Here is a 14,980-nt window from a genome sequence, read left to right as displayed (position 1 = left end):
CTGGTAAATCCTGTACACTTCTAATTGTAGCTACAGAATATTTGAATTGGTTTTGTTTGTTTCTTAAATATTTTCTCTTTGATCTGAGAGTTTCAAAATTTAGAAATAATGTTCCTATATGTTTTCCTTTAAGCTGGTGATTGGTGGATTTTCTTTTCTATTTCTACTTTCCCCTCTATCACTTCCATCACTTCAGGGCAATTTTCTTTGATTATTTCTTATGTTATTGTGTCAAGGTGGTTTTTGTGGTCACAGTTTTCAGGTAGTCTAATTAATCTTTTGTTTTCTCTTGATCTGTTCTTCAAATCTGTTGGATTTTTTTTGTGTTTCACATTCTGTTCTGTTTGTTTTTTTCTTTCAATTCTTTTCACTGGCTTCCCCTTGCCCAATTCTAATTTTCAAAGAATCGTTTTCTTCTTTAAGTCTCCGGATCTCCTTTTCTAGTTGATTGAAGGACTTTTTAAGGTACAACCTGGTATGTGGTCTCACTGATTTGAGAGTCAAAAGGCCTTTGTTGAAAACCCCAGCTGTTTGTGTGACCTTGAACAAACCCTCAGCCTTTCTGGGCTTGTTTTCTCATCTGTAAATGAAATGGGTGAACTCTGCCTCTTTTTTTTTTTTTTTTTTTTTTGGTCCTGAATCCAAGATCCTGTGGATTCCTGTCCAGCTCTGCCTTTATAAACTTTATGACTTGGGGCAAGTCTAAATGAGTTTGTTAAGAGAGGGGGTGAAGGAATGATAATAGATACTATTGTTGTGAATGATCTAGGCGGAGAATTTGGGATTGCCCACTTCTCCAAGGATTTAGGAAAATTGTGAGAGTCAGAGTGTGGTATTTCTTTCCCTTGTGGTTGAATTATCCTAATTTCCCTTTCCCACCTAAGGATCCAAAGCAGAAGAAAATTTATGACCTCTTGAGAACATCCTTGGAGGAAGATGACTATGGAGAAGATATGGATGAAGCACTGTTGGAGGCAGCGGAAATCTGTGAGAAAGGAACCTCCTCGGAGATGGCAAGTGATTCCCAAGATGAAGTCAGCTCCTGGGAAGCGAGCTCACCTAAGAAGAGGCGGATTACAAACTTTTTCGATCAAAAATGACAGGAAGGAAGGACTTGTCATTTGACTTTCAGGGGGAAACAGACCTTAAAAGAAAATCACTGATTTTTAAAAAAAAAAAATAAAAATACACCCAATAAAACAAAGCAAGTTGTCTTCTGGTTTTTTCAACTTAGTTTCATTATTTTCATGGCAATTTCTAAATTTATTCCTGCTGTTTTGACTAGATACCATTGAGTAGATAAAATGTTGCTTTTCACACACTACTTACTATGTGACTCTTGACAAATCATTTATCCCCTTTGTGGCACAAGCAACTGATGTGATTGGGATAGCAGTATCTATCTAGTTCAAAATAAATGTAACAAATTCACAGTGGCCATTCTCTTGGACTAAAGATAGATTTATTTAGAGGAAGAGGGTACAAACAAAATGGAGGGATACAATAGACACCAAGAATGGAAGATACGAAATAGAGTTGGGAGAACATAGAAAGGGGCTTTCCTGAAGGGGGCACAGCACCTCAAAAGAAAGAGTTAGCTAGCAATAAGGAGGAGAAGTGGGGTTGGGAAGCAGAGTGGAGATAAGAAAAATACCTAATAGCATGGGGGAAGGGGACGAGGAAAGACACTCAAGGCAAAGTGACCTGGGGGACTGATCCAAAGGAAGGCAGCTTCAATGGGGTGGCCCATAAGTCGATTTAATAGGGAAAATTTAACCTCAGGGAATGGAATGAGGTGGTAAAGTGAGACTGCTGGAGATCCCCAGAGAGTTGGATCTCAGAGGTTGGAACTTGGATTTCAGACTGGATGACCTCCCCATGGGATCATGGAGCTAAACTGATCTCTATCAGAGCCTTCTCCCTGCCAACCTCAGGGATCAATTCCTCCGCTAACCACACCTAACCATGAGAGAAAGAAAGATATTGATTACCTCAGAACAGGCTTAGTCCTGAAGAGATTTTAGCAAATCATCAAAAGCAGATCTTTTATAGGGGAAATTTATCCTACTTCTAGGAGAGAGTAGATCAGTAAAAGTAGGAAACTCAGAGGAAGAGGTCAAGAGCCAGACCTGCCTGAAGATATGCTAATCAACATCTTAAAAAGTTATTTGAAGATACCCAGAGGTTGGGGGATGGATTATGTTAGTTGCTATGGAGCTTCTTACAAGCAAGATAGTCCAGGAAAATTAAGTTTCCATCAAAAGTTGTGGTGAATATCTTTAAAGATGCTAACTAGATTGGAGACAGGATGGATAAATTAATGATAGACTGACTTCACATTATTCCATATGAACAGAATCTGAGGTTCTTCCTAACAGGGAAGTCACAACTACTCCCCTAAGGCTGCTCTCCTTAAGTCATAGATGTATTCCCATACTCCGAACTGAGGAAACTGGTATCATTGTCTTCAGGTATGTGATCATCAAGGTCCTTACCTAGTCTCTCAAATCATATATTGAGCATCTGCTGTGTTTAGAGTTTTGCACTAAGCTTGAGACAGACACAAAGTTTGGATGAGTCAGAGCCCCATCTTTGTGGAGTTTTACAATCTAGTAATGTTATGCAATAGGTACACAATTCCTTGCATGTGAGGAACACAATTTTTCAATATTTTTCCAATTACATGTAAAGATAGTTTTAAACATTCATTTTGATAAGATTCTGAGTTTCAAATGTTCTTTTCTCTCTCCCCTCTCCAAGATAGCAACCAATCTGATATAGGTTATATACGGGACATTTAATTTTTGTAAAATTAAATAGACAAGTCAACAAGTATTTATTAAGCACTCAGCATATGGCAATACTGTGTTAATCCCCGAGAATACAAATACAAGCAGAAAGACTGTTCCTGCTCTTTAGGAGTTTATATTCCACTAGGGGAAAAAACATTTCTAAAAGGGAGCGGGACAAAAGTGGAGAGAGGAAAATCCTGGAGGGGAATTAAGATTAGACTGATCTAAATCTCTTCCTTAAAGTGGAGTTAATGGGAGGAACTAGCCAAGGAGAGGGAGAGTACTTCTATGGGTGAAATTCAGAGTGAGTTTCCAGGGTAAAGTGGTTTCTGGAGCATTGAAGAGAAAGACCAGGTTGGCAGCCTGAAGAGGAAAGAAGAAAATTAATGAAAAGTAAGAAAAACAAAAGGGAGCTAAAATCAATCAATCAATCAATCAATCAATTTGATGAGATCCTGAATGGTTTGTGGGACAAAGAGAAACTAAAGAATTGATCACTGAGGCAAGCAGGGAGAAAGCACTGAAAGAGAGCAGTTTAACTCCTCTGGGGAGATCCTCCAGTCAGAAATCTTAAGTTATGTCAAACCCCTGAGACCCACTCTCTGTAGGGGTCTCCAGCAGTCTCATCTTGCCAAGCCCTGTCAGAAATCCCAGTCATGACCCCGAGGTTAAAATTTCCCTATTAAGCCTACTTATGGGCCTTCCCATGGCTGCCACCTTCCTCTGGGTGAGCCCCCCACAGCATCCTGTCTTGTGGTATATTTTCCCTTCCTCCATCCCACGTAGTATCTCTCCTAACTCCACTATACTTCCCAACTCCACTTCTCCTCCTTACAGCTAACTCACTCTTTTAGGGTGCTAAGTCTGGGTAATTGTGAGTTCCACTGAGGAACTTGTCTTTCGTATGCCCTCCCAACTCTGTTTCATATTTTCTATTCCTGGTGCTTATGTATCCATTCATTTTGTCTATAACCTCTTCCCAAATAAATCTACCTTTTGTGAGAGAATGTAAATTGTAATTGTAAATTCTTATCATTATAAATTATAAATTCTTCACATGACCAAACCCCAACTTTTGGTGCTTACCATTATCTGTGTCTACATCACCCACATCATTTTGGTGACGAACAAACATCAAATTGATGTTTATTAAGTGCCTATTATGTGCCAGGCGGGTGCTAGGTGCTGGACCATGGCATGGGGTGAGTATCTTTGTTACTGATTTACCACTTCCCCTATTGAAGAGCTATGTTTCCTGGGTTTAAAATAACCTTGTATCTGGATGGAGATAATAATGCAAGTATAATGTCATTTACCTAGCACTTTAAAGTTTATAAAGCCCTTTACAATCCTGATTTACCCTCATCACAATCCTGGGCTTGTTATGAGGTGCTCATATTATTTCCTTTTTGTTTCATCCAAGAAACTGAGGCAGAATTTAAGTGACTTGTTCAGAGTCATACATCCAATAAGCTGGATTGGAACTTGCATCTTCCTGATTTCAGGCTCAGTGTTCTACCCATTCTCATACTTTGCTGAAAATATCCTGGAAAGCAAATTAAATGCCTCCTATCGATCACATCCTATTCCAATTTTTTCCAAAACTCTGAGTGAGCTAACTGTCCTTCACTTTTAACTGAATGAATGAAGCATTTATTAAATGGATACAAATATAAGAAAGCAAAATAGCTGTTTGCTCAAGGAACTAACTTTTTATTAAGAGAAGAAGGCACATTAAAAAAAAAAGGGACGAGGGTATGCTTATAAATGTTTAACAAGCAGCTCTCTGAGAGAAAAAATGTGTCTATGACACACTTTAAAATTTAATCAGTTTTACTAACATTTTCTCCATAACTTTTTAGGAAATACAATATAATAATTCAAAACCTGATATGTAGCATTTACAATTTCCAAAGTACAGGTACATATATTGAAATTTTAACAGTCAGCTCTTGCAAGCTGACTTGATCTGGTCCAGCATCTCACCCCCACCCCTGTATGGGGGCCATAGTTTGCAAAAGGCTTGGTTTGGGGAAAACAAAAATAGAGCCCAGGTAGGGCAGCTAGGTGGTTGATGGGTAGAGAACTAGGCCTGAAATCAGGAAGACTCATCTTCCTGAGTATAAATCAGCCTCAGATACTTGGAGTCAAGGTACCTGGCTTTGGATTCTAGCTCTATTATTTAATATTGCAATGACTCTAGGTAAGTCACTTAACCCTGTTTGCCCCAGTTTCCTCATCTGTAAAATGAGCTGGAAAAGGAAATGGGAAACCATCCAGCATCTTTGGCAGGAAAACCCTAAATATTGTCACAAAGAGGCAGACATGACTGAACAACAACTTTATTGTCCATTAAGTAACATCAATTACCACTCCCTTCTCTTAGAAGGGGATGCTTGCTACCAACAGGTCATTTCTGCTCTCCTTCTCCCCCCCTCCAAAAAAAAATTCCTTTGAATTCATCTTCAAAGCATGGCTTCCATTTTAGCTTTTGCTTACTTATTTAGTTAAGGATCTGGGACAAAACTGGGGGTTTTGTAAAACTAGGATTTTTATTGCTAAAATCATGGTTTTTTGTTTTATTAGGTCTCCTTAAATGAACTTTCTTAGAACTCTAGAAACTGTCAAGTCACCTCACCTATCCAATCAAGGTCTCTAAAACAAAGTGCCTTCTTGTTCCCAACTTGACCTTGTTCAGCTCTTGCATTCAGAGCTGGGTTCAGGAAGCCTCCTTCAGGTGGCTGCAGGTGATCCCATTAGGATTGATGGCCTAATGCTTGTAGTAGCTGTTTTCACTTCCTTCTTGGCTCCAAATGAGCTTTTTTCTAGGTCACTGTCAAACATTAAACATCAGGAGCCACTTCTGAAATCCTGGTCTCCTGGTGAACTCAGCATCATAGGCTCCATGTCCTTCAAAATCTTTGCTCCTCGGCTCTGTGAGAATTTGTATTCCCTCAGAGCAAAAGAGCAAATCACAAAATGGTGGAATAAAGAATAATAAGCTCAACCCTATTTGTTACCTTAGAATTATGGGATTTAGTGCTATAACCCTTCAAATTTTACTGATGAAGAAACTGAGTCCAAGAAATAGGAAGTACTTCAAATTATATTGGTATTAAGTAATAGAATTAGAATCCAAAGCCAGGTATCTTGACTCCAAATATAGTGACCTTGCCACTTGAGAATTCAAATAGGAGCAGAAATGTAATCCTTGCCTTAAAAGAGTTTGCATTCTTTTTTTTTAATAGTATTTTTATATTATTTATATTATATACTATTTTATTAAATAACATTTTTTGTTCAATTATGTATAATTTTCGATATTAATTTTTATAAGATTTTAAGTTCCAAATTTTTCTCCCCGAGATGATACGTTATACATGGGTAATATTGTTAAAATATTTAGCCATTAATCATGTTGTGAAAGAAAAAATGAAACAAGGGGAAAAATCATGGAAAAATGAAAAAAGTGAAAATAGTATTCTTCCATCTACATTCAAACTCCATCAGTTCATTTTCCATCATCCAGTCTTTTGGAATTGTCCCGGATCATTATATTGCTGAGATGAGCAAAGTCAGTCAATCATAGTAGAGAAAACCACAATGTTGCTGATACTACATACAATGTTAAAGAAGTTTACATTCTAATGTCTGAAGACAAGACAAAAGGAGGAGAGCCACTATCCCTGGGGAATGGTAGAAAAGGTCTAGAGAGTCTAGAGCTCCGCCTGAAAAGGAAGGGATGTCTGGTTTGGACATTCTCTCTAAAATAGAGATTGTGGGGAAAACAGCCAATCAGAAGGAGAGAAAGTCCAGAGTCATGAATGCATCCTGGAGAGAAATGAAGTTGTTTGCCTTGGGTGCAATCCTGGGAGTCACCATTCCATCTTACATGCTAGTGCTGAAAGGATCTGCCAGCATACTACAGCTGCCTTTCTCAATTCTTTCCTTCTTAGTGAGGATTATCAGGTTAAGAGATATGAATCTCTTCTATTCACCCCAGTTGGTTAAAGTCTGCCTACTGGCTGTTGAGACTAGTAGTAAGAAAGGAATCTAGGTGGGAGCTGAACTCTGTCCATGGTGATGTTCTGCAAAATAAAGACCAGGGGCACTGGCCCTTGCTCTTGTATAGAAATTAATTTGTTGGGTTTGGTCACATTATGTGAAAGGCATTGAGTTAGCACTGGAAATTTGGGCAAAATGAAAAATTCTCCTTGTCCTCAGAGTCTGCTTTCTATAAGAGACATCTATGATCACTCCATCAAACATCTGTGAAGCATTTGCCATGGGCCAAGTATCAGAGAGACAAAGAAAGAAAAAAATCACAGTCCTTGCTCAAAAGTAGAACATGTTGTAATGGGAGAGACAGCAATGCACAAAATTATACACAAAAGATAAACATGGTGTACATGGGAGGTGAGCTCAGAGAGAAGGGTATGGGTGGGGTGGAAAACTAGGAAGGTGTCCTGCAGAATGTGGGATTTGAGTTCAGAGACTGAACTCAAATCCCACATTCTGCAGGACACCTTCCTAGTTTCCTATCCAAGGAAAGTAATAAACAGAGAATAGTCTTTTAGGTTTAGGAGACAATTGATGGAAATGCATGGAGTCAGGAGAATACTAGAATTCTAATCCAGCTGTGGCCCTAGACAAATCACTTCATCCTGTTTGCCTCGGTTTCCTCATCTGTATAATGAGCTCGAGAAGGAAATGGCCAACCACTCCAGTATCTCTGCCAAGAAAGCCCCAAATGGGGTCAGGAAGAGTTGGACAAGACTGAATAGCAATAAGAAAAGAAGGCCAGTACCATTGAGTCATAGTATATGCTGAAGGATATGGATTGGAAGAAGACTGACTAAGTAGAAAGAAGAAGGTTGTGAAGACTTTAAAATGAAACAAAGGATTTTATATATGATCCTGGAGGCAATATATGTGTCTTTTCCCCTGCCTTGGCAAGGAGACCTGGGATTTCATTGGCATAGGAAAGGGAGGATGAGGAAAATCTCTCTACCAAAGTAGATCTGCAAGTGCTCTTCAATTTTATCATCTTAGAGAGTTGTTAAAGCTACTGAAAAACTAAATGATTTGTTCAGGGCCATTGTGTATCGGAGGGAAGTTTTGAACGTGGGTCTTTCTGGCTTCAAAACCAGCTATATCATCTGTACCAGGATGTCCCTTCCACATGTAAATAGAGAAATATAAATATAATAATAAAATCTGATGAGAAGGGAAGCAATACTCACCACTAAATAGGGTTCAGAAAGGTTACCTTTAGAAGGTGACTAGTGACCTCAGCCTTGAAGGAAACTAAGAACACCTAGGGATAAGGAAGGAATGCATTCCAGGCATGGAGGTAGGGAGTGAGGTATTCAGATAATGGGAAGTAGGCAGCTTTGGCCCGAACTGAGAGAACAAGAAGGGGCATGAGATAGAATCAACCAGGGAAATTCATCCAGATTTTAAATGGCGAGCTGAGTTTTAGTTTACTTTTGAACCATAGACAGCCTCAGATCCAGTCACTAGAACTTGGAGAAAACAAGGAAGGATAGCTCTTGATGAAACTTGACTTTTCTTCTTGACTGTTGAAATTTTTTTTTCCTATTGAGTTATGGAATAACTCTCTTAAATCTCTGGTTTCCTTTTTTTTCTGCCAGCTTCATGCATGCATGGGGTTACTTGGAGTTTTAATGAAGCTCAAGAGCTCTTCAAACCAGAAGTGAAGGAGACACAGCAGAGAGAACCTGATTATTAAGGCTGTGACTGTCTGATAGCAACTGCTTCCTGTCTCCAAGCAGGATGTGCATTTGGGATGATAGTGGCAGCTGTGAATACTTTCAAGGGGAAAATATTCTGTATGCTGCTGGAGAATTCCTTTGACTCAACAGCTAAAAGAACTTCTCTCTGGGGGCCAGTTTTTAATTAATTTATTTATTTTTATAAAGGGAAAGTGAATTTTGAGTGTTAAGACTCGAGGTGACTCAGCAGAGATTATACCAAGATTTTTATGGGGACGCATTATAGATAAAGTGTATACCTGACAGCTCTTTAATGGGATTCAAGATTTATCTGTGTGTAGAGAAGATAAATTGAGATTTTATGAGAGGCAGAATTCTCTGAAGACCCTTAGAACTGATTTCATCAAAGTACCATTCCTACTTCCTCCAGTCTGCTGTTTAAAGGGAATTGTTCAACTTTGACAAAATTACTCAGTATGTGGGAGAAAAATGTCTCAAGTATTGAGTGCCTCATTTTCTACCATTTTAATGCTGAAGTTCAAGAGCTCTCTCATTCTCTGTCTCAATTGTGCTCTCTCTCTCTCTCTCTCTCTCTCTCTCTCTCTCTCTCTCTCTCTCGCTTGCTCGCTCTCTTTCTTTCTGTCTCTCTGGCTCTCTCTCTTTCTCTCTTTCTGTCTCGCTTTTTCTCTCTCTCTTTCTGTCTCTCTCTCTCTTTCTCTTTCTCTCTGTCTCTGTCTCTCTCTCTCTTTTTCTGTCTCTCTGTCTCTGTCTCTGACTCTCTTTCTTTTTGTCTCTCTCACACATGCTCTTGCTGTATTTCTCTCTCTTCTGTTTCTGTCTCTCTTCTCTGTTTTTTTTTTTTCCCTCTGCTATGTGGCTCTTTTTCTCTCTGTCTCCCTTTTGCATTATCTCTTTCCTCTGTCTCTGAATCTCTGTTTTTCCTTCCTTCCTTCCTTCTTTCTTCTTTCTTTCTTCCTTTATTTTTCTTTTTCTCTCTTTTCTTCCTTTTTTCTTTTTTTCTGTTTTTCTATTTCTCTCCCTTTTTCATTCTCATTCTTTCATTTGTTCTTTCTCCAACAGTCTCCCCTGAACTGTTGCTGGGTGCTGACTTAAAGGCAGTGTGGAATAACAGAAAGAGACAAGCATAAGGGAGTTAATTCAAGTCCTCATGCTTATGTTATTTGGGCCAAATCACTTCCTTTGTCCTCAGTTTCTTTATCTATATAATTGGGATGGGGAACTCCTTCCATTTCTAAATGAATGATGAAATAAGACAGTTTCAGGGTGTGAAGATCTCTCTGTTGACTGTCTAGGCAGTACTGCTTTGGCTGGTTTCTTGAGAAACTGCAGTATGTTATAGTAGAAAGAGAACTGGTTTTAGAGTCAGAGTGGCAGGGTTCAAATGCTGCATCTGATGATCATTATCTTTGTAACCTTGGACAAGGCAGCTAGGTGGTTCAGTGGATGGAGCTCTGGACCTGGAGTGAGGAAGAGTGAATTCAAATCTGGCCTCAAACACTTACTGTGTGGCTCTGATCAAGTCATTTAACTGTTTTCTCAGTCTTCTCATCTATAAAAATGACTTGGACAAAAAAACGGTAAACCATTCCAGTGTCCTTGCTAAGAAAATCCCACATGGGATCACAAAGAATAGATTCCAACTAAATGACTGAACACAATTTCTCTGGGCTCAGTTTTCTTATCTTTAAAATGAGTGGGTTGGGGCACTTAGGTGGTTCAGTGGATAGAGTGTCAGTCCTAGAGTCAAGAGGACCTGAATTTAAATCTGGCCTTAGATTCTTAGTAACTGTGTGACCCTGGGCAAGGAAGGAAAGAAAAGAAAGAAAGAAAGAAAGAAAGAAAGAAAGAAAGAAAGAAAGAAAGAAAGAAAGAAAGAAAGAAAGAAAGAAAGAAAGAAAGAAAGAAAGAAAGAAAAGAAAAGAAAGAAAGAAAGAAAGAAGGAAGGAGGGAGGAAGGAAGGAAGGAAAGAAGGAAGGAGGGAAGGAGGGAGGAAGGAAGGAAGGAAAGAAGGAAGGAAGGAAGAGATAGAGAGAGATTGAAGAAAGGGACAGAGAAAAAGAGAAATAGTGAGTGAGTGAGGGGGAGAAAGAGAGAGAGACAGAGACAGAGAGAAGAAATACAAAAGAAAGAAAAGAAAAAAGAGAAGGGGGAGGAAGGAAGGAAAGGAAATAAAAGAAAGGGGGAAAAATTAGTAGGTTGGAGTAAATGGCCTCCGAGATCACTTCCAGCTGTAGAACTATGATCTGTGAAATCTTGCTGTCAGTAGGTGAATTGGGAGTGAGCCAGAATCATTCCCATCAAAAGATAGAGATTAAAGGGATAGAATTAGAAAGTATTTGTCCTTCTTGGCTTTTTTGTTCTTGCAGAAAGTTATTGATCACATCCAGAATTTATTTTTGTAGGGAAGAATTAAAGCCCCTGTATATCAGGGCTTTCACTTCCCAAATCTTAAAAAAAAAAAAAAAAAAATCTCTAAGGAAAGAGCATTTTCTGTCTTGCTCTTGTCCCCAAAGGAGCATGGATCCTATTGCCCCATCCATTTCTCTAATTCTTCCATCCTGCTTAGAGCAGAGACTGCCTAAATCTCATGGTGTGTAAAGTAGGCAATGGCAAATAGGATAAACACAATGGAGGTCTCATCTCATGCATCCTTCCTGGGAACAAGTGGCAAACAACAAAGGATCCTTATATCTATTTACTTGTGCTATTTTCTTAAAGTGTAAGTCTGGCTATGTAAATTCCTACTGGTTTATAAACCCAAATGGGTCCCTATTACCTCCAACATCAAATATAGAAACAAGAACAAAAAAATCCAACAATATGTTGTTTACGAGACACACTTGAAACAGAAAGATACATACAGAGTTGCAATAAAGTCTAGAGCAGAATCTATTATGCTTGAGTTGAAGTAAAAAAGGCAGGGGTAGCACCATGATCTCAGATATATCAAAGGCAAAAAGTAGACCTAATTAAAAGACATAACCAGGAAAATTGCATTATGCTTAAAGGTAATACAGACAATAAGTTATCTCCAAAAATTTACAGCAATTTTTTCTGATAAAGTCCTCACTTCTCAGATATATACTGAGTGTAGAACTGAATCAGATTTATAGAAATAAGAGTGATTCTCCAATTGATAAATAGTCAAAGGATATAAGTAGGTTGTTTTTAGAAGTCAAAGTTCTGTATAATCATATGAAAAATGCTCTAAATCACCATTAATTAGAGAAATGCAAATTAAAACAACTCTGAGGTACTGTCTTCTATCTATCAGAAATGACAAATGCTGGAGGAGATGATGAAAAAAATTGCACCCAGGGCCATCTCCAGTAATCCTAATCTATATTTGGCTACTGAACCCAAATGTCTCTGAAGGGGAAAGTGAGGCAGGTAACCTTGCCCAGCCCTTCCTACCTTAAATCCAATTCACTTGTATGTCACTGATGTCATGATCCTCTTCAAGAACAAAGGACAAATAACAACAACATTAATGAACTGCTGGTGAAATAGTGAACTGGTCCAACTTTTCAGGAGAACAATTTGTAACTATGTCCAAAAGATTACAAAACTGTACATACCCTTTGACTCATCAATACTACTACTAGGTCTGTATCCCAAAGAGATCAAAGGAAAAGGAAAAGGACTTATACATACAAAAATATTTACAGAAGTTTTATGAAATGATAGGAATATGGTTTTAAAAGCAAAGCAAAAGAAAGATGATGTGATGCTATACTTTGAGAACCCCAGAGATTCTACTAAAAAGCTATTAGAAATAATCTACAACTTTAGCAAAGTTGCAGGATACAAAATAAATCCATGTAAATCCTTAGCATTTTTATATATCACCAACAAACTCCACCAGCAAGAGATACAAAGAGAAATTCCATTTAAAATAACTGTCATTAGCATAAAATATTTGGGAATTTATCTGCCAAAGGAAAGTCAGGAATTATATGAGTAAAATTACAAAAATGACCAGCAGGATGAATACAGAGAGGCTTGGAGAGATTTACATGAACTGATACTAAGTGAAATGAGCAGAACCAGGAGATCATTATACACTTCAACAACAATACTATATGAGGACATATTCTGATGGAAGTGGATCTCTTCGACAATGAGAAGATCCAATTTAGTTCCAATTGATCAATGATGGACAGAATCAGTTACACCCAGAGAAAAACACTGAGAAATTAATGTGGACTACTTGTATTTTTGTTTTTCTTTCCAGATTATTTTTACTTTCTGAATCCGATTTTTCTTGTGCAACAAGAAAACTATACAAATCTGTACACATATATTGTATTTACGATATACTTTAACATATTTAACATGTATGAGACTGACTGACATCTAGGGGAGGGGGTGAAGGGAAGGAAGGGAAAAGTCAGAACAGAGGAGAGTGCAAGGGACAATGTTGAAAAATTACCCATGCATATGTTCTGTCAATAAAAAGCTATAATAATTAAAAAAAGAAAGAAAGAAAGAACGAAGGCTGGGAGCACATATTGAAGAATGCTAAATGACAAAATAATTAAGGTTGACTTTTTTCTATAGGAAATGATGAATCAGTAGATTTATGTTTATTGATTTATCAATAAATTTACTATTAATATAAAAAAGCAAAGCAAAACAAAATAAAACATGGCAAGACTTGTCTTCCAGTACAAAAATATTTATAGAAGTTTTATGAAATGATAGGGATATGATTTTAAAAGCAAAACAAAGCAAAACATGGCAAAACCTATATGAACTGATCCAAAGGGAAGTGAGAAGAACCAGGAGATTAATGCTGTAATGACTAATTGTGAAAGATCTGCCTATTTTGATCCAAGATAATCCAAATGACTCACAATGAAAAAGGGAGAAGCCAGGTGTTGCAGTAGACAAGAATATCAGATCTGACTCCAGAAACACCAAAGTTCAAATCTGACCTTAATAGCTGTATGACTCTGAATAAGTCACTTAACCCCTGCCTTTGTAATACTAGAGAAGGAAATGGAAAACCATTCCAGCATCTTTACCCAAAAAACTCCAATGGACAGTAAAGTCATGAAGAGTTGGAAATGAGTGAAAAACAACACTATGAAAAAATGCTAATCACCTCCAGAGAGAAAACTCACAAATTCTGAGTCCAAAAAAAAAAGTGCAATTTTCTCATTTTATTTTTCATGTTCTTTTAAAAATATGGCTAATATGGAAATGTTTGGCATGATTTCACATGTATAATTGATATCATATTGCTAGCCTTCTCAGTGGGTGGAGTGGGTGGGAGAGGATTTCAATCTCAAAATTTAAAAAAGAATGTTAAAAATAAATAATAAATTAAAATGTAAAACAACACATCAACAAAACCAAATATAAGCAGCTTTCCCCAAGCTCTTCTCCCTACCCTCAGATGCCTGTTTCTGTCCTCAAAGGCTACCTTCCATCTTGTCTAGTTATTTGTATGTATCAATTTGGGAATATGTTCTCTCCCCCATTAGAACAAAAGTTCCTTTAAAGCAAGGGTTATTCTTGTTGCTTCTTGTATCCTCAGTATTTAGCCCAGTGCCTGGCACATAGTAAACACTCAATAAAAATTTGTGGATTGATAGGTTGATTTTCCAGCCTGTTTGAAGAAACTAGGATAATTTTGGAATAAAGAAATAACTTCCTATATGCAAGTCCAGGCAAAGTACTTAGTATGTACAAAACCCTGTATTAGATGCTAGGTATGCAACATAAAAAAGTAACTTCCGTCCTTAAGGAGTTTATATCCTACTGAGTAGAATATAATATGTACGTACACATATATACAGAATACAACCCTAATGGGGAAAGGAGAGGTACAATCAAAGTTCTTCAAGCAAAGTTGAGGAAGGAGGGAACATTTGAGCTTTTTTCTTTCTCAGAAGTCTTTAGAGATGAGGTGATCTGAGTGAGCTTTGAATGGAAAAAAAGATATGAATATGCTAAAATGAGAAAAGAGCACATTAGCAAAGAACTAAAAACTAAAAGAGGTATCTATCAGTTGGAGATAGCTTAATGAATTTTGGTCTGCAAATGTAACAGAATGTTATTGTGCCATAAAAATAATGAATATGCCAGACTAAGAGAAATTTGGAGAGGCTTGTACTGATGAATTGATGTGGAGTGGAAATGAGCAAAACTGGGAGAATGGATTATATTAGAGCTTCTTAATCTTTTTTATGTTCTTTAACTCCTTTGGCCATCTGATGAAGCTTATGGAACTTTTTTCAGAATTATGTTTTTAAATGCATAGAATAAAATAGATAGAATTATAAGGGAAATCAATTTTGCTGAAATGAATATCAAAAACCACTTCACAGACCCCAGGTTAAGAACCCCTGAATTATATCATATCAAAAGATATAAGAATTCTCATAAATTTGGTGTCTACTCATGATTTCAGAAGAGTGACTCTTG

At 37.5% G+C, this 14,980-nt stretch overlaps 1 protein-coding gene across 5 annotated transcripts in view; it reads left to right on the top strand.

Annotated features, from left to right (window-relative positions):
* SMARCAL1 (SWI/SNF related, matrix associated, actin dependent regulator of chromatin, subfamily a like 1) overlaps positions 1-1,204 on the top strand; it is an 86,956-nt gene extending 85,752 nt beyond the window's left edge. For 4 of the 5 annotated variants that reach the window (XM_051983581.1, XM_051983579.1, XM_051983578.1 and 1 more), the window contains one exon: positions 885-1,204. In XM_051983581.1, coding sequence (XP_051839541.1) covers positions 885-1,100 — 216 coding nt within the window. In that variant the 3' untranslated portion in view covers positions 1,101-1,204. The remainder of the gene's footprint in view (positions 1-884) is intronic. The other variant, XR_007951669.1, reaches the window with a different exon arrangement.
* Positions 1,205-14,980: the final 13,776 nt, after the last annotated feature.

The sequence above is a fragment of the Antechinus flavipes genome, chromosome 3 (genome assembly GCF_016432865.1).
Source record: "Antechinus flavipes isolate AdamAnt ecotype Samford, QLD, Australia chromosome 3, AdamAnt_v2, whole genome shotgun sequence".
Taxonomy (NCBI): Eukaryota; Metazoa; Chordata; class Mammalia; order Dasyuromorphia; family Dasyuridae; genus Antechinus; species Antechinus flavipes.
Note: the sequence above shows the minus strand (reverse complement) of the source record. Positions and strands in the feature narration are given on the sequence as shown.